This window comes from Spermophilus citellus, assembly GCF_964194105.1.
Source record: "Spermophilus citellus genome assembly, contig: SCAFFOLD_114, whole genome shotgun sequence".
Taxonomy (NCBI): domain Eukaryota; kingdom Metazoa; phylum Chordata; class Mammalia; order Rodentia; family Sciuridae; genus Spermophilus; species Spermophilus citellus.
Window position 1 is genome coordinate 279,103 of NW_027672907.1, and position 20,242 is coordinate 299,344.

The 20,242-nt window shown below is 37.7% G+C and overlaps 1 protein-coding gene across 1 annotated transcript in view; it reads right to left on the reverse strand.

Annotated features, from left to right (window-relative positions):
- Nucleotides 1-14,393, reverse strand: part of LOC308640366 (ATP-dependent RNA helicase DDX1-like) — a gene marked incomplete at its 3' end in the record, with an annotated part of 29,276 nt that extends 14,883 nt beyond the window's left edge. The window contains exons 1-10 of the mRNA XM_081312300.1: nucleotides 14,199-14,393; nucleotides 11,048-11,099; nucleotides 10,722-10,785; nucleotides 9,765-9,794; nucleotides 8,947-9,043; nucleotides 6,966-7,013; nucleotides 2,659-2,742; nucleotides 2,368-2,451; nucleotides 1,766-1,842; nucleotides 1,141-1,213 (exon numbers count right to left, since the gene is read on the reverse strand). Of these exons, the coding sequence (XP_081168426.1) occupies nucleotides 1,141-1,213; nucleotides 1,766-1,842; nucleotides 2,368-2,451; nucleotides 2,659-2,742; nucleotides 6,966-7,013; nucleotides 8,947-9,043; nucleotides 9,765-9,794; nucleotides 10,722-10,785; nucleotides 11,048-11,099; nucleotides 14,199-14,214 (625 nt within the window). The 5' untranslated portion in view covers nucleotides 14,215-14,393. The remainder of the gene's footprint in view (nucleotides 1-1,140; nucleotides 1,214-1,765; nucleotides 1,843-2,367; nucleotides 2,452-2,658; nucleotides 2,743-6,965; nucleotides 7,014-8,946; nucleotides 9,044-9,764; nucleotides 9,795-10,721; nucleotides 10,786-11,047; nucleotides 11,100-14,198) is intronic.
- Nucleotides 14,394-20,242: the final 5,849 nt, after the last annotated feature.

A 20,242-nucleotide genomic window follows, 5' to 3' on the forward strand; every position in this document is an offset into this window, starting at 1 on the left:
TGGTGCAGCCAATATAAAAAGCAGCATGGAGAATCCTTAGAAAACTGGGAATAGAACCACTATTTGACCCAGCTATCCCACTCCTCAGTTTATACCCAAAGGACTTAAAAACAGCATACTACAGTGACACAGCCACGTCAATGTTTATAGTAGCACAATTCACAATAGCTAAACTGTGGAACCAACCTAGAGGCCCTATAGTAGATGAACAGATAAAGAAAATGTGGTATATATACCAATGGAATATTATTCAGCATTAAAAGAAATAAAATCATGGCATCTGCAGGTAATGGATGGAACTGGAGAGTATAATTCTAAGTGAAGTCAGCCAATCCCAAAAAACCAAATACCAAATGTTTTCTCTGATTTAAGGATGCTGATACATAATGTCATGGTGGTGGAAGGATGACTTGAAGGATTAGATGAACTCTAGATAGGGCAAAGGGGAAAAGGGAAAAGGGAAGGGAGAGGAAGAGGTTATGGGCGTAGGAAAGATGGTGGAATGAGATGGACATCATTACCCTAAGTACGTGTATAAAGACACAAATGCTGTGACTTTACTTTGTGTACAACCACAGATATGAAAAATTGTGCTCTATGTGTGTAATATGAATTGTAATGCATTCTGCTGTCATATATAACAAATTAAAACCTAAACAATATGGGAAAAAAAGAAGAATGAAATTATGCATTTTCAAGAAAATGAAAAAAAAAAGATTATCTGCAGAGCCCACCACCCAACTCTGGCTTCTACTTATGTCACATCATCAGCAAAACCTTCTCTGTCAACCCTGTAGAAAAGCACACATCTTCAGACTGCTACCACTGTCTACTTCTTTCCCCTATTTTATAGTCTCCCTCGTAGAATTGTTACCACCTAACACTCACATCTTTGCCTCTTCTTACTAACATGCAAGTTCTACTGACATAACCTTGTCTGTCTATTCCATTTTCTGCAGTTATCTCCAGTTCTTACCAGGGGTCCTGACACATAGCCTATGTTCAATAAATATTTGTTCAAATTAAAGACAGGGTGGAAGAGACAGAGAATTGAAATACAGGGTAAGAAGATTAAGGCAAAAAAAACCCTCACAATATTGAATTATACCTTTTTGCTAATAAAATCCACAGAGAGCTTACCATTTTTGGAGAATTTGACATGTCCTTTATCTATATCTAGGTAACATCCAATGGTGTCATGCATAGTGAATTCCTAGAAACCCAGAAAGTGAAGTGTTATTAATAGAAAGCAATATCTTAAATGACATTAAAAGTTCAAATATAGCTGCATCAAAAGCATGTTGGTGTTTCAAAATAACGTCTACATGGTATTAAAAATGTCTATTAAAGAATTACACATATATAATGGCAGACTCACCTGACAGCCTTTTAAAATCAACATATTTAGGCTCACTAACATTAAGATCACCAGAACAACTATATTTAGAATCACCGTAACTAAAACTATGAAACGGGAACAATATAAGAGCCAAAGCCAAAACCAGAATGGGTAAAAAGAGGAAATTATGTAATATATTTTGGAGGGGTTAATAAATGGCATGAAAGAAAAGTTATAATTACTACATATTTATCTAGTTTTATAATATATCTTCATTGAAATCCACATCTGAAATTTCTGTGGAAAATACATAGAAAATATACTTGAGTTTGAGAATAATTTCTATACCCTCAGTTATAACTAATCAAGCATGCAACAAAACTCACTAATGCTATGCTTAAATCAATAACAGCATAGCTTACTTACCTCTCCATAATTATCAAACTGTTTGTTATGGGATTTCTTTCCTGTTCCACCAAAGCCAAATCCAAACTTGTCTGTACCTAGATTTAAAAGTAGCTTAAGTATGTAGTAAGAGTAAGTAGGAAATTAAAAGCCCTGTTCAAGAAGTAATCTTATATCTTCATTTCAACAAACCACAGGAAATTCTTCACTCAAATTTCTGAATTTGGGGAACAACTGAAGCACTCTTAGCCTGTGGAGACCACTGGACATAACAGACATATGCACCACTCCATCCCACTTCGCTCTGGCCACTAAGAAATTCAGACACAATTTAACAAGAATGTGGAGCATCTAAGCAGTACGTGTGGATGTATTCATGCATATTAACTTCACCCTGACTCCAATCATATTCTTAATCTTACTTCCCCTAATTTTGTACTGTTATATGAATTGCTTAGTTCAAATCTTTCTTGCAACAGAGTGAAGTACACATAAATTCTATTTCTAGGACTTTAAAATATAAACCTTTTATAGTTAAGTCTATTATTTTGTTTCCCCAAAATAATAAAATGTTAACAATCCATGAATAACTCAACCAATTCATTTACTTTAGGGACACTTACCTAGATCTAGGGAGGCCTGCATGGTAGACCACCCAACTCTGCACAACCCCTGGTCATGACAGGAGACTTCATAGTAATGTTTCCCTATAAGGGCAAAACATTTTAGATTTATGTAAATCACATATATGACTCATTTACTACATAACAACAATGTGTATGTACCAAATGAAGAATTCAAAGTCATTTTTTACAATTAAAAATCTCAGATCCTTGATTTAAAGTAACTTTATGGAAATTCATGCATTGATAGAGTTTCAAAGGGTTATACAAGTAAAAATGCCATTCGCATACCTTTCATTAATCCTTTAGTAGCTCTGCATCCGTGCCATTCCTTCACTTCTCTACTTTGACAACAAAGACCATCTGACCCAATTGCTGGATTTGAGAAAAAACTCGTCAGTACAAGCTTTATAAATCATGCATTGTGAAATAAATATCTTAAGTTTGACTAATAATTCTTTCACTTGTATTACAACATTCCAGAAAATTGAGACTTGTTGATTCCTGGGTGATAGCCAGGACTTTCCCTAAAACTAACTGCCCTTACTCATCACCCAGATATCTTTGGCTATGTTGAGGGCTAGATTCTACACTGTCATCTGTTACAAAGAGGAAAAGATTTCAGAGCAACACATCTAGAAAGGCCCTAACCTGACTTGCATCACCAGCAGATGTGTTTAGGCAACCATTCTCTACAGTCCTTTAAAGAAACTGGCACTCAAGCATAATGCAGTACCCATCCATCATTTCTAGCCCTGATTTTATGCTGACATTAAACCTGAGTGGTCACTATATTAAAAGATAACGGACCCAGAAATCATAGTGGGAAAGTAGGAAATAGCATATAAACATGTATGTTACGCTAAAATATCTAATAAAAGATAAGGTTCTATAATATATACCACAGTTGGTCACTGTGATGTCCACACAGTAAATGCTTACTGAAGTCAAGCAAAAATTTAGTTTTTGTCTATACTAGAAAGAAAATATAGCTGCTACTCTGGTTCTTGTCAGCAACTCATATTTAGTACCTGAATGTAGAACAAATATATTTTTTGCTTCTTCATTTTTTTTTTTTTTTTGTATTAGAGATTGAACTCAGGGCACTTAACCACTCACTGAGCCACAACCCCAAACCTTCTTATTTTTCTTTTTTAAATTTTGAGACAGGGCCTTGCTAAGTTTCTGAGGCTGGCTTTGAACTTGCAATCCTCCTGCCTCAGCCTCCCAAGCTGATGGGATTACAGGCATGCGCCACCATGCCCAGCTGCTGGAGAACAAATTTTTTAAGAAACCACTTCATCACATATCTTACTTCCCTTTTCAAAAGATTAAATTATTCAAAGTACAAATGCTTACTCATGATACGATAACGAGTTATACAAAACTCTGAACTTTTAAAAAAGTCCTCTAGCAATGATATATATCTCCTTAAAATTTTTATATTTAAAACTATATTTTTAGTTGTCAATGGACCTTTATTTATTTTTATGTGATGCTGAGACTCGAACCCAGTGCCTCACACATGCTAGGCAAGTGCTCTACCACTGAGCCACAACGCCATCCCTTAAAATTCTTTATGTAACATACAGATAAAAAATTTCATATAAATGGTGTGTGATAAAAATTAGCAGTTTTTGGTTTTGGGGGTGGGCTGTTTTGGCATGATTCCTCATCATGTCCATCTTACATTTCTTGCATCCTACTTTTCATGGTCAGCAACAGCAGATGAACACTCCCCAACTCGAGATTCTGACTCATTCTTTGTAATGGTTGCACAATAGTCCTAGGATATACACTAATGTTTGATAACTGCTCTCCTAGCAATAGCATTTACTTTGTTGACAGGTTTTCAGTTTTCTTCCCATTACAAATAGTGGTTCAACAAATAGCTTTATACAATTATGTTTGCATAACAGTACTTTTATTCTAATAAGAATAAAAAATATATATATCTTTAATTTTTGTAGGTAAGGCCATACTGCTTTCCAGACACAATAATTCATAGGTTAGTCATCCTTTTGAATTTTATTTCCATTTCTCTACTACCTGTACGTCTGATAATTTGAATATTTATTGAACATTTGAATGTTTTGCTTTGCTGTCTATTAATATCTTCTGCAGATTTCTTTTTTAACTTTTTATGGTTTTAGTTATGACAGTAGAATGTATTTTGACATATTATACATTTGTGAACTATAACTTCCCATTCTTTCGGTTGTATGGGATGTGGAGTTACACTGGTAGTGTATTCATGTTATGAACATAGGAAAGTAATGTCACATTCATTCTACTCTTTCCTATTCCCATTCCATCCATCCCCATTCCTTCCCTTTATTCACATTTTCTTTATCCATCCATCTGTTGAAGGGTACCTAGATTGGTTCCATAACTTAGCTATTGTGAATTGAGCTAGTACAAATATTGATGTGGCCGTGTCACTGATGTGCTGATTATAAGTCCTTTGGGTATAAACCAAGAAGTGGGATAACTGGGTCAAATGGTGGTTCCATTCCAAGTTTTCCGAGGAATCGCCATACTGCTTTCCAGAGTGGTGATACCAATTTGCAGCCCCACCAGCAATGTATGAGTGCACCTTTTCCCCCACATCCTTGCCAACATTGTTACTTAAATTCTTGATAATTACCATTCCGACTGGAGATGAAATCTCAGTGCTTAGTTTTAATTTGCATTCCTCTAATTGCTAGAGATGTTGAACATTTTTTCATATATTAATTGATTGACTGTATTTCTTCTTCTGTGTCTTTTCAGTTCCTTTGCCCACTTATTGATTGGGTTATTTATTGTTTTGGTGTTAAGTTTTTTGAGTTCTTTATATATCCTGCAAATTAATGCTCTACGTACAGGTGTCAAAGATTTTCTCCCATTCTATAGGCTCTCTCTTCACGTTCTTTTTTTTTTTTTTATTGTTTGGAACAAGTTTTTTTTTAATTTTTTTTTATTGGTTGTTCAAAACATTACAAAGCTCTTGACATATCATATTTCATACATTAGATTCAAGTGGGTTATGAACTCCCATTTTTACCCCAATCTTCATGTTCTTAATTGTTTCCTTTACAGTGAAAAAGCTTTGTAGTTTGATACCACCCCATCTATTGATTCTTGATTTTACTTCTTGTACTTTAGGAGTCTTATTGAAGAATTCAGTTCCTCATGCGACATGATAAGAGATTTGGACTCACTTTTTCTTATAGTGCAGGTCTAATGTGTAGGTCCTTGATCCATTTTGAGTTGAGTTTTATGTAGCGTGAGAGATAGGGGTTTAATTTCATTTTGCTACACATGGATTTCCAGTTTTCCTAGCACCATTTGTTGAAGAGGCTATCTTTTCTCCAATGTATGTTTACGGCACCTTTGTCTAGTATGAGATACTGTATTTATGTGGGTTTGTCTCTACATTTTCTATTCTGAAGCACTGATCTTCATGTCTGTTTTGGTGCCAATATCATGCCGTTTTTCTTACTGTAGCTCTGGTATTGTGATGCCTCCTGTTTCACTTTTCTTGCTGAGGATTGCTTTGGTTATTCTGGGCCTATTTTTCCAATTAATTTCATAACTGCTTTTTCTATGTCTATGAAGAACGTCATTGGAATTTTAATAGAAATTGCATTAAATCTGTAGAGTGCTTTTGGTAGTATGGGCATTTTAACAATATTAAATCTGCCTACCCAAGAACATGGGAGATCCTTCCATCTTCTAAAGTCTTCTTCAATTTCCTTCTTGAGTATTCTATAGTTTTCATTGTAGAGGTCTTTCACCTCTTTTGTTAGACAGATTCCCAAATATTTTATTCAGTTTCAGACTATTATGAATGGGATAGTTTTCCTAATTTCTCTTTCAGTTGATTCATTACTGATGTATAGGAATGTAATTGATTTATGGGTGTTAATTTTATATCCCTCTGCAGATTTTTCTTATTGCTTGTGTCTTTCTTACCAAAATTGATAAAACTTTATCTGCTAGCTACACAATGAACCTTTATTAATTTATAATGATTCCTCATCTTTCATCAACATTCCATGTATTCTGTATCTATTACTTGTCTACTACCTTTTTATGATATCTTCTTCACATTAAAAAAAAAAAAAAACTATACAACTACACCTATGTTTTCTTTTATAATTTCTGAGATTCCTATTTGGGTTAATAATGTTTCACCAGTAAATTATGTATGTGATTTTCTACACTTATATATGATTACACACATACACACACACAATTTAAATCTTAAACACATATAGAATTTATTTCTAATTCTGATATGAAACAGAAGTCAATTTTATCTTGTTCCAGATGGATCATCAATTGTGCCAGCAGGCTTCACTGAATAAATCCTTTTTTCTCACTGAAATGAAACACTATTTTTTTCCTTGCATATTAACTGAGATTTATTTCCATTACATTCTGCTGTCTAGTCCTATTTCAGTATTATACTGCTTAATTGTAGTAACTGTTTTCCAATATCTGGTAAATTAGATCATTTATTAGACTTTTTCATAATTTTCTTAATAGTCTCACATATTTTTCAAAAGAAAGTTTCTGAATTACAGAGGAGCAGGTAAAATCTGTCTACTTACCAAAAGCAGATCCTCTGTCATATGGATTCATTTGCCATTTGTTGAGCACTAAACCAATTACAATAAGAAAAGTTACCCAGAAATGTATGACATTAAAAATACTCTATAAAAAAAACAAAGCACATATGCTATATTTTACATGATATCTTAATTCCTCTAGATTCAATATGGTCACACACATTATTTAGAATATATATATAAAGCTAGAGCTTTTTTGTTGAAAATCAAAACATGTCAAAGATAGTAATCACTGGCTTATCTAGGATTAAATTCTTATTTTCTTACTTGATTAAGTGCACTTTTTATTAGGTGACTTTGATCTTTGTCCTCACTCCTACTTAGATGGTTGGTAAAATGAAATTTAGGTAAATAAGCATGCTGACTTCAATCATAATATCAATAACTGGCCTGTATTTCAGAGTCTAATAATTATACTTCTATTATTATTAAAGGAAAAGCAAGACCTTTATCTTAATTCAGTCATATTAAAAAGTCACACATTTTTGTTTTTTGGGGATTGAAATTTTCCTTTTCTAAAATATTTTAATAGTCTATGAATAAAGAATTATAATAGCTAAGGAGAACCTTATTTTCTAGTCCAACTTCCTGCCCAAGGTAGAAATCCTTTCTAGATCATTTCTGATCAAAAGATATCCATCATGGGGCTGGGGTTGTAGTTCGGTGGTAGAGTGCTTGCCTTGCATGCATGAGGCACTTGGTTTATACTCAGCACCACATAAAAATAAATAAAAATAAAGATATTGTGTCCATCAAGAGCTTAAAAAAAAAGATTTCCATCATTGGTTTAAATACTTGGACTAATGGAGAACTATCTTTCTGGAGGTTCTCTCCTCCATTGTTGGCTCAATCTAGGTATTGGGAAGTACTTAAGTTAAACAGAAATCATGCAGATTATTTTGAACTGGTCCTGGTCCTACTTTCTAGAATTATTTTCTCTGCAGATCTCCTCCACAAGTTGACAATTACCCTATCTCCTTTTGTACTTCTCCATATTTCTATATCTTTTTTATTTCTCAGAGGACATGATTTTTTTCAAAACATCACCATTCTAATTGTCCTGCTTTAGAAGAATTCTCTTTTATAATCATCTCAAATAAAAGATGACATACAGTTATGACAAATTCTGAAACTATTTTATCATAAACCAATAGTCTAAATAGTTATACCCATTTTCTATTTCACAATTCAATTATAAATGAATTCTATGAACTATATAACATTGTTATTTTCAAACAAGCAAAAAGAAAATGTGATATGCCCATTCACTCTACTTAAGCTTGCTATTTTGTCACAATCCTATTTTGTAATATGACACAAGTGACTTTGAAATATAAGTTTTGTTAAATTATAACAAAACCACAGATTAACTAAAATAAAACAGAGTTTAAAAAGTGTTTAACAAAAGCAACATAATGTAAAATAAAAGTAGGATTGTTCATGGCACAGAAAGAATCATAAACTTAATAAAAGAACCAACTGAAACAGAACTGAAAAAAAAATTGACTATAAAATTTATACTTTACATTTTAACTCTCTGGGTTCCTTCCTTCCAACCTCAAAAAAAAAAAGCACACTTCTTTTCCCACCATCATGGGTTTCTACTCTATAAATTATCTGTAAAATCCTTCTTCAATATTTCCTTTGCAAAATGTTGTACCAATTTATCTTTAATATTAGACATAAAAAATTAAAAGGTTAAAAAAGACACAAAGATAACTAAATGTAATTTCCAAACTTCCAGTGTTTTCACAAAGAAAACACTGTTCTTATTTTACAAGGGACAATATTTCACTACGTGGGTTCTAAATGGCACTTAGCATCCCTGTTTTCCAGGACACCAAATTCCAATATTACACTGCAGGTATTGGTAATAAAAAGGCATACCAAACCTCGAACTTCTAAATGTCAGAATGAGAATTAATGATTTACACAAAAGAAAACATCCATCTATAATAATTACCCGAAGCACCAGATTTAATTGTTGTTTTTCCTTTTTTCCCTTCTTGTTGGTCTTTCAGAGTTTCATAAACTATCTGTATAACTGGAATACTGAAAGCCTATCAAAGAAACAAAGTTTTTTTTATTAGTGTCAGGTATTAATAAGTTAATTATCAATATGAATGACAAAGGTTATACATACACATTGAATAATTACATGCATTCCAGATTGCTGCTCTAATTTCATTTGCCCAAACCCAAAACACCAGTAAGATAACAGGGAGTTATTGAATGAACAAAGCAGAAGGCAGCTGATAACCCAAAACATAAACAGTAAGGCCCTTCAGAACAAACCTAAACTAAAAAGTATCATCTAGTCTGACAAATGGTTTCTCTAGACGAGGCCAACTGTAAAACATTTCTTTATCACTAAACCACTGCATTAAAATTCTGAAATGAGTGTAAACACTAAAGATACCACAATTCCCAAGACAAGCTTAAATCTATATTCTTAAAGCCATACTCTTGTAGATGTTCAGTTTGTTGACAACAAAGACATTACTCAATGGAAAGCCATCAATTGCTTACAGTTTGAAAATGGTTGTTTGGGGGTTTGTTTAATATTTTTTCAGTTGCTGATGGACCTTTATTTTACTTATTTATCTGAGAATCAAACCCAGTGCATCACACATGCTAGGCAAGCAGTCTACCACTAAGCCACAATCCCAGCCTTGGAGGTGGTTGTTTTAGTAAATATTTCAAAATAACACTATGGTTCAAAGACACTTTAAAATTCATCTCTTAATTAAATTGAAATGTTAATTTAAATGTATTACTTACACCAGTTTTTCCACTTCCTGTTTCTGCAGCCTGAATTGGGGGAAAAAATTGATTTACATAAAACTGTCAATTACATAGATGAAATTAAAATGAAACCATGTAGAACTCTTTAACACTTAACTAGCTGCCTTTATTTTCACAGTACTTCAAGATTACCCAGACTTCCCCCAGACAACTTTAACTATTGCTAATTCAATTCCTTAAGAATCTGTTCTTTCTTTCCTTTGCATTGCCACCAATCCAACTGAAGCCTTCATCATTCTAATCTGATTATTATGACAATGTCCTAATAGTATCTAACCCCACAGAGCAATATTACAATCTGCGTCCAAAGCAGGCTTCTCAGAAACCTAATTCTGACAATGTACCACACCTATTTAACACACTTTCCACTTTCAAAAAAATGTCCAAATTCTTTAACAAGACACTAGAGCAAAAGTCCAAAAAATTCAACCCACAATATTATTTCCTATTTTACCAAGCTACATCTCCCACCCAGGAATATGTATTTTATGCTCCCATCTACCTGAACTACTCCAGGATCACATCCCCCTTCTCCCACCTCCTGGTTTTCTTGGAGCTTTTCTCTTCAATCTTCCCTTTCTCCAAACAGTCCCTTGTGATCCCTCAAGCCAAAGGACAAATTGACTTCCACTTGAACCCTGTAGTACTATGCATCTCCTAAGTAGGTGTCCCACTCTCTCATATGACATTTACTTCTGCACGTCTTCCTACCCCTACTTGGTTTAAACTTTTCAAGAACCAAGATTGTATCTTTCTTCCCTTGTGCCCCCCCCCATAGCTTCTACTCAATACTTGGATGGCATATGTATCATAAGTGTTGGTAAATGAATAAAATTAATTTGGTAAAAATATCATTCTTAAGCCTACGGAATTCTTAAATCGGGCTACACAAACAATACAAATACAGCCCTTTACAATCATATTTAAACATACCATAAGTACATCCCCTCCTCCTAGGATCAATGGGATGGATTCAGCTTGGATATCAGTTGGGAGGCTAAAAGAATAACAAGTGAAGAAATTTAGTTAAAAAAAAAGAAAATCACCTACCTAAGCTAACTAAATCATTTTATTGGTAAATGCTACCATTTTTTCAGCTAGAATTATGCCCAAGTTAAAAAAGGAAACATAATTGAAAGAATCACCAGAAAAACCATGTGTCACTTTACAACTAGAATAAAAAAATATTTGATAAAGTCACTAAATGTTTAAATGATAAAACACTCTTGTTACCATGCATTTAGATTCTATGTACTTACAGCCAATCCATCTCTTCCACAGCTTGTGCAATCTCAGGCATAACACCCATCTCTGAAAATAAAAAGTAATTTTAAAATCCATACAACTAAACTTATCATAAATCATATTGCTCTTAAGATTCCTTTCACAGAACTGGGTAGACTTTAAAGCATGGCTCATTGATATCAGACCCACTAAGTATAGCAACTGCTGAGAAATGTCCAATGTCCAAGTTTTGGAGACACACTTGAGTTCAAATTCAAGCTTTTAGTTACCAGTAAGTGACCTTGAGCAAAGCCATAATCTGTTTTCTTCACAGAAAATGAGGCTTATATGACTTACCTTGTAGGTATGAATATAGGAAGATTAGTGATAATAATGTAATGCACCTGGCACATAGTACTCACAGTGCTGTTTACCTCCGAGAAGACTAGTGAAAAATCTGCCAGTTAGGGTTCTAAACCAGCATCTCAGTTGCTTCATTAAGTGATATGGCAGTTAGGTACCTTGCCTATTCCAGTACCATTTGAATACCCTCAAGGATCTGAGAAAAATGAACAGCCCACATGTATTGGCAGCCATAATCAAAATTCTGGTTAACTGAAGAGGGAGCTGACAATGGTGGCAACTTTTGGGCAACTGGAAATGATCAGTTCTGTTCTTAACTCTGCAAATATTTAAATAATTCTATACCAAGGCAAGTCCAAAATGAATAGATTAAGCTATTCCCAATTAAGTTTTCTCATTTCATCATTTCTTTAGTAAACTTTCTCAAGTTTAAAAGGAGTAGTCTGGGCTGGGGATGTGGCTCAAGCGGTAGCGCACTCGCCTGGCATGCGTGTGGCCCGGGTTCGATCCTCAGCACCACATACAAAACAAAGATGTTGTGTCTGCCAATAACTAAAAAATAAATATGAAAATTCTCTCTCTCTCTCACTCTCTCTCTCTCTCCCCCTCCCTCCCTCCCTCCCTCTCTCTTAAAAAAGAAAATGTTTAAAAATAAATAAATAAAAGGAGTAGTCAGCTGGATTACTTCAATTTTCCTTCCAGATGGAGAAGGGATTTTTAAGTCTGAATTTATAAAAAGCACTTTTGTTGCTGTTATTACAAAAGTATACACCACTATAAAAATGAATAAAAGTTAAACTTTACCAAGCCCCAGAAATTACAAAATTTTAAAATTTTGTAATTCTTGTCAGTTTTTGAAAAAGCATACAGCTAATCTTAAAATATATATCTTTATAAAAGCAACTTTTATTTTGTATCAGGTGAACAGATTCATCATTTTCAAAAAGAAGGCTGTCACAACTTTAAATCTCCCCAGGAAAATCCAGATAGAGAAGCTAATTAAGCTCTAAAGGGATGATCTTTCTAAGCATTACCCACTTTAGAGTTCAGTTATATTCTTGCTCTTAAAATACAAACTGCTTCAAAAAAGGAAGTGATGGTCTTAAATATGCCGTATACACAAGCTTAAGCTGCTTGCAAAACAATAATACTGGAAAAAGCAACCACACACTGCTTTCAGCAAATCCCAGACAATTTCTTGTCCCATTCTGGTCATAGCTCTGCATGTTTTCTTTGAGCACTTTTAACAGTTACAGGAAAAACAAGAATATTCATGTTATTTAATCCTACTTTTGCCTTTATTTCATCATTTCAGTCTCTTCTCCCAGTTCTCTGCCCCAACATTACTGAAATCTGTGCATAACTTACAAAGACATGCATTTTATAAACAAAAAACTAGAACTTCTCTACAGACAGATCTTGGCTCCAAAACTATGTTAGGTTGAGAATTAGGAAAAGAAAAACAGCAATCACCCTAAGTAGATTTCCCCAGGACTCTAATTAGGTGTAATTTTGGTGATCTGAAATTTCTCACATGACTAGAGATTTGGAATTCCTAATATTCTCACGGGAGAAAACTGAAAATTATACAATATGTGACATCTGATGTCATTTTAATGGGTTAAAACATTAAAAGTAGGCCTAACAATTTATTACTATATAAATTTATCATATTTAGTATGCTTAAGGCTAATTATAGCTTTATAAAACTGTAGTTGCAAAAAAGGAGAATGATAAAGGAAGGGAGAAGCCCAGCCCAGTGCGTACAGGCCTGTCTGTAATCCCAACTACTCAGAAGGCCAAGAAAGGAGAATGTCAAATTTAAGGCCAGTCTGGGCAACTAAGCGAGCAGCTCTAAAAATAAAAAAATAAGGGGTTGGGGTTGTGGCTCAGCAGTAGAGCGCTTGCTTAGCCAGTGCAAGGCCCTGGGTTCGATCCTCAGCACCACATATAAATAAATAAATAAAATAAAGGTATTGCGTCCAATTACAACTAAAAAATAAATCTTTTTTTTTAAATAAAATAAGTACAAATAAAAAAGACTGAGTATGTGGCTCCGAAGTGGGGCACCCCTGGGTTCAATTTCCATTAACCCTCCACCCCAACTACTGGGTTCAATAAGCCAAATCAAATCCTGTTTGGAATAATGGCGTATCATGGGCGAATAAATTAACAATTAATTTTCAAATTTTACGTTGGGCTAACTTAAACATGAGTGAAAATGCTTTCCCTCTGGCTTCGACATTTAATGTTAATATTGATACAGTGTCCTTAACAACAAATAGAAGTGCAGGTTTATCCTTGTGTGGGTTTTTTTTTTTTTTTTAACTTCGAAAGGCCTGAAAACAACTGAATGGAAGCAAGATCGTCACTTGTCCCAATGACCCCTCCCCACGCCCAGTTGCTTCTAGGCCCGGCCAAAACCTGAAACGATGCGGGCAAAACCTGAGTCGCAAAGCGCCAGGGCCACGTCAAAAGGGCAGGAACCTGGCCATCAGCTAGCAGCTGGCACAACGCCGCCGCCTGGTTGCCGCCGCCCCGCGCGGACTGGCAGGAAAGCCGAGGTGACCAGAGAAAGAAGCTTGAGAAGGAGCAGGGGCAGTGCCGTCCCCGGCAGCACCTGGCGAGAAATGCCCTCCCCGAAGCTGGGCCGCGCGGACCGGCCTCTCGGCGGCCGCCACTGACCCCGCAGCGCAGGGCCCCGGGGGCTGCAGCGGACTGCGCCCTGCAGTCCGCTGCAGCCCCTAAAGCTCCTCCCCAGCCGCCGCGGGGCCGAGGCGTGCAGCGAGCCGCCCACACCACCCCCAGCTCCCACCAACGCACCGGAGAAGGCCGCCATCTTCGCCTGTCCTCCGTGGCTCGGCTCACTCGCTCCCTCCCTCCCTACTGACACCGCGGGCGCGGCAGCGCGTGCTTCCGGCCCTTGGCCTTCGCGTTCCGAGTCCGGGCAGGGACTCAGCCCCGGGAGAACGGTTCCGACCGAGGAAAAGACACCCGGCTTGCCACTCTCGACCCTGAGCCCCAGCGCAGACCCAGCTCAACTGGACGGTGCCTTCCCGAAGTAGCCAGGACCGGTCACTAGCCGTCCTGGTGGTTACCAATTCTTTAGAGCAGGCCACGTGTCATCAGGATCACTTTTCCTCATTCAAGGAAGCAGATGTTTGAGGATTAGGGTCAAACCATGGACCCGGGCTGATCTAACAGCAAAACTGCCCTACTGGCTGCCTCCCTCAGACCCCTCTCCCCCCACCCCCATCCCTACCCCCGTCTCCAGCTCACATCAAGACTAGTGGCACACACTAGATATTTGTTACGTATTTTTGACGGAAATAAGTAGAGATTTAGGTCTCCTTTCTTTTCTTTCAAACATGTTTGATGTAGCTTTGATAATTTCAGGCTTGACTTCTAGGCAATTTTGACTCCTTTCTCTTTGCAGAAAGATGGTACAAGTAAAGGAATATTAATGCATCCCACCACCCACTCTGCCAGGTAGTAATAGAATCTTTAGATGCACACACTGAGATTCAGGAAAGTTAGTAACTTGTCTAATACCACAGAGCTACTAGATGGCAACCTGGGATCTGGGCCACCTCTGCTGACTCCAGGGCCCATTCTGTACTCTGCATAATCTGTCCCAGAATGTCATGGAGAAAAGTGAAACCCTAAGTCCAGATATGATTAGAAATACAAGTTTGAGAGTCATACCCTCTGGATTTGAATGCTAGCTGTGCCAATTGCTAGCTGTGTAGTCTTGAACAAGTTGTGAAATTTCTCTGGGCTTCTGGTTGCTCAACTCTAAAATAGGGATGAGCAATAATAGCATCTATCTCTTAGGATTGTTAGGAGGATTAAATAAAATATATAAAGCATCTAGAAGAGTGCATAGTACATGAAAACAATATAAAGTATTATTCCTATTATTATTATTATTATTATTATTATTATTAAGAATTTACTTGAAGCTCCAAAAGCCAATGACAATACATTCAGGTCTGCAGTTTCACACTTCCAAGAGAGCACCACTCGCATTATATTCTATATTCTTGTTATGTTTTATATAAATGATACTGAGCATTATACAACAGCAATTTCAAAAGGAAATCTGGTGTTTGTGTCTTTAACATTCACCCTAAACATATGAACGTATCGAAGATGCAAACAAATAGAAAAAGTTTCTCTAAAGAAAGTTTTGAAGTGCTGTTGTGCTTTTCCTTTCTCAAGGGAGAAAGCAATTTCCAGGGTCTACTCAGAGAGTTTCGATCGCAAAAAGTTGAGATCTGAGATGGGAGGAGAGGAAAACACACAGAGAGAGAAAGCTGGCAGGAGGGATTGGCAAACTACATTTCCTACAGTAGTTTGAAGGATACCTGTGATTTTTTCTTTTTCCTCCCAAGGGCTAAACAAACCTGTCGGAAATGAACTTGAAGCTTCCCTCAAAGGGAATGTACATAAGAGAGCTGCCTAGAGAAGCTGAATTGTTCAGCAGACAGACCCTCAAAGGACCCTGTTGTTTCTGTACCATCCAGCTGGAGGAGAGATACTACCTGCCTTGTGTGGAGCCACTTGGAGGACACCAGCAGGAGAATCCCCAAGGCAAACACAAAATATGCCCTTTGGGGGAAAGAATCAGCCTTGAATGTGACTGAACCAAGGAGGAGCAGAATCAAATCACATGGCACCAGCCAATGAAGATGGGAACCCCACTCTCTAGACTATCCCTCCCCAGGAATCAGAGACAACAGCTGATAGGAGAGGGGAGAGCAGAGAAGACTGACCTCCACAAAAACACAGCTCTCAGACTTGGGATAGGCCAAGGTGGGGAGGAAGAAACTGTGCCTTGGTTAAAGTTGTGAATCTAGATCACTATACTGGACTCGAGACTGTAATTGTATTGAAAGCAGTCATAGCTTTTCATTAGTTGAGAGTGACTGAAAAAGTTCTAGATGATGCCAGACACTTCATTTAGGTGAGCAGAAAAGGTAACTTACAGAAACTATTTCGATATAATCAATGGTATTTTCTGTTTGTGCCCTATGAAGTTCAGCCCATTTAATATATTGCTATAATAATTATAAATATGTGTGTGTGTGTGTGTTTTATAGTATCGTCAAGAATGGGAATTGGAATGTAACTGGGATTAACTTCTCTTTTGGCAGGTAGGTAAGGCCAGGTAGAGAAATACCAGGCAATCCCTTCATGAAACCAAAAAATAAAGGTTGTGTGCGCCCTGCCCCAACACACACACACCAGTAACATGGTTAGTGGGGTCTGTGTCCCCAGAGCAGGCTGATTAAATGGGGACCTACTACCACAGATTTCTTTAATTCCTGCCCTGGATCTTGAATACTGTCATGATGGAGTCTTTCATCAATAAGCTCATTCATCTCTGCTGCAGCTCTTGGTTGGTGAGTATCCTGCACCCACCCTCCTTAGAATAGCAGAATCCTAATCCTCCATGTCCAGAGGAGAACTCACAGTTAGGTAGGAACGTGGCTGCTAGAAGGTGGTGCCTAATGGCAGCTGGATAGGAAGAGATTGGACTGACTTTTAAAATTCCTAATTTGGGTTTGCCTCCAACATTTATTTCTTTAACCTCATGATAACCCCACATTTCATGTAATTGCATGTTTTGGATCCCACTAATCATGTTGTAGTACAATTTTACCATAATAAGTATGCATCAGAGAGACTGTGTTATATATTACAAGTAAGCTGTGATATTCCCCACTGCAGAACAGATGGTTTTGCAAAGACAGGCTTAAAAAAATAAGGCCTTCAGATACCCATGACAGTGCACATAAGATGGGCCTTGTGAAAGACTGTAGATTGGTCACTCAAAAGCTACACACAGCCTACATCTTAATCTATTTTTACTGCTATCACAGAATACCTGAGACTGGATACTTTATAAAGAACAAAAAAGAAGTTAGGAAGGAGCAAGATGAGGAGAAAACAATCATCTTTTTAGACTTCTTCGTAGTGAAAGATAGCCTTGAAAACTATTTCTTCCTAGAGGGATATAAATGTTGATCCCAGGTTGGTACTTCTAGGAACCCTCTGTACAAATGCAATGAGGCATAAAAGTCAAAGCTGCAGGCTAATGTTACTGAAGCAAAACAGACGGAAACTGGCTCCTTAATGAAGATGGCAAACTAAATGACCAGCCCATGTCTCTCTCTCCGCAGATCTCTTATGGATCACCAATGCCTTTCTTGGTTAAGTTTCCTTAAATTTCCTCTTACCTGCAGCCCAACACACTCCTGAGAAGTACAGAAAAGAAATAAGATGAAGCATTCCTCATTATGGATGTTGTATAATGAATCTTTCAGAAAAAAAAAATCAAACAGTCTATAATAGAGCAGTGTCTTTCACTGCTTTGCATTTTCTTATGGTATACTGCTCCCTGGAATAGCTTTCCCTCCAGTTTTGGTAATGTCTTGCTGTGTTACAGCTACCCAAAATTTTGTGAATTAATACAACCACCAATGTATTTGCTTAAGACTCTGTGGGTCAGCCATTTTGGTGGGATTAGCTGGACGGTTCATCTGTTCCACGTGGCGTTCCAGGAGTTATTCACTCAGTTGTGTTCAGCTAGTGTCTCAGCTGGGTTGGAAAATCTGGGAAGACTCGCTTCCATGGGTGGTGCCCTAGCATTTCCCCACAGGGCCTTGCTTCCTCTGTGTGGTCAGCCTGGACCTCCTTACAGAGGATTGGTACCAGGGAAGACAGACCTCCTATATGGCATCTGGGTTCTAGCAGGATGAGTTCCAAAAATAAGAAGCAGATGTGCACATCTCTTGTCAGTCTTGAAAGGGACTACAGTGTCACTTCTGTCTAATTCTCTTGGTCACAGCCCAAACTCATAGGGAGAAGAAATACACTCTACCTCTCAACATAATCAATGACAAAGAGTTTACAGCCATTTATTATAAACTTACCTTCTATAACACATTAGGTATATTTATAACATATCACCCACAACACCTATCTCCTTGAAGAACTCCTAATTATCATTTGGATTTGGCTGAATGAGCACCTTACCACAAATCCTGCTATCTGAATGTTTATTTCTCCTTTTCCTTAAAATCTGGAATCTTTGCTGGACATATGGCTGCCCAGAATAAAGACTCCCTCCTTCTTGGCCTCCTGGTAGCTAGATATAGCCTGTGTTCTGGCCAGTGGGGTGTGTGTGTGTGTGTGTGTGTGTGTGTGTGTGTGTATAAGTAAACAGAAGTGTCAAAAGAGACTTCTGGGGATGTAGCTCAGTGGTAGAGTGCTTGCCTAGCATGTGTGTGGCACTGGGTTCGATTCTCAGCATCACATATAAATAAAATAAAATAAAGGCCTATAAACGACTAAAAATCTATTTTAAAGAGAGAGAGAGAGAGAGAGAGAGAGAGGGAGGGAGGGAGGGAGGGAGGGAGGGAGGGAGGGAGAGATTTCCAGGAAATGTCCCTAAGGGAGGTAGTACCTGTGATTTTAGATTTCTTTCTTTTTTTGGTACTGGGGATTTAACCCAGGAGGATTTAACCACTGAGATGTATCCCTCAGTCCTGTTCTATTTTTGATTTTGAGACAAGGCCTCAGTAAGTTGCATAGGGCCTTGCTAAATTGCTGAAGCTGTCTTTGAACTTGCTATCCTCCTGCCTCAGCCTCCTGAGTCGTTGGGATCATAAGTATGTACCACCACACCTGGCATGACTTCAAATTTTTATATGAGATAATAAAGACTCTCTTCCTTTGGGGGTTTCTGAACCATACAGCCAAAGTGAATCCTATTTTAAATACCCCTGCTAGTTATCTGTTTCTATAAAACAAATTGTTCCAAAATCCAGTGACTTTAAAAATAAACGTTATCAGTCACAGCTTCTGTGGAACAGAATTCAGGAGCAGTGTGGCTGAGCAGGTCCACTGAGAGACCCTCTTACAGTGGCAGTCAAACTTCTGGTGGGGAATGCAACCGTGCAAAGATATGGCTCAGCCTGGAGGATCAGCTTTACAAGGTAGGGCACTCACAAGACTGTGATGAAGTGAGTGGAAACCTGTTTTCCACATGTCACATGCCACATCTTAGACTACTTCAGTGTTGTCAGGACTCATCTGCTGGCTCCTCACCCTCACTTCCCCGCCAAAGCAAGGCAATCCTAGCCTCCAAAGCAGAATGAGTGACATCTTTTATGGCATGGTACAGCCATCAAAGGCACACACTGTCACTTCTTCAGTCTCTTATTGATCACATAGGCCCATTCAACGGTGGAGGGGACTATACCCATAGCAGTGTGGATACCAGTTGATGAGAATCCTGGGGAACCATCTTGGAGGCAGGCTACCAGAGGCCCCTGCTTCCCTAACAGACCCCAGATTCTGTTCACGTAGCAAGCTGTAATGCAGGAACAAGTACGTTCATAAGCATCCCCTGGGATAAATCTTGCTGCTTCTAGACTGGTCACTGTCATCACTACACTTGTTGGCCTCGCTTTCCCTGTTTTTCATAATTTCCCTGACTTAGTGTTGAACATGGAGAGGCTCCCTTTTAAATATCCTCCTTTCCCATCTATATTTCCTGCAGCTTCTGAGCAGAGCAACAATCATTGAATTTTATCCTTTTGTCAAAATAAGTTGTCAGAAACGGGTCCAGATCTATTAGAATGCAACAGCCTTCCCGCTGCCCTGGCATTCACCTTATGGTGCAGGGACAGAGGGGGCCTGGCAAAGAGACATAAATCCAGAGATCTATAACTCTGTATCCCCCGAAGAAGTGGCCATAAAGTCCTTCACTCCAGATATATGGAGGGAGGGCGACAAAGGGCGGCCTGGAGGAGTTTCAGAGGGACTGTAAAACAGAAAAAAGACATCTTACTAACTGT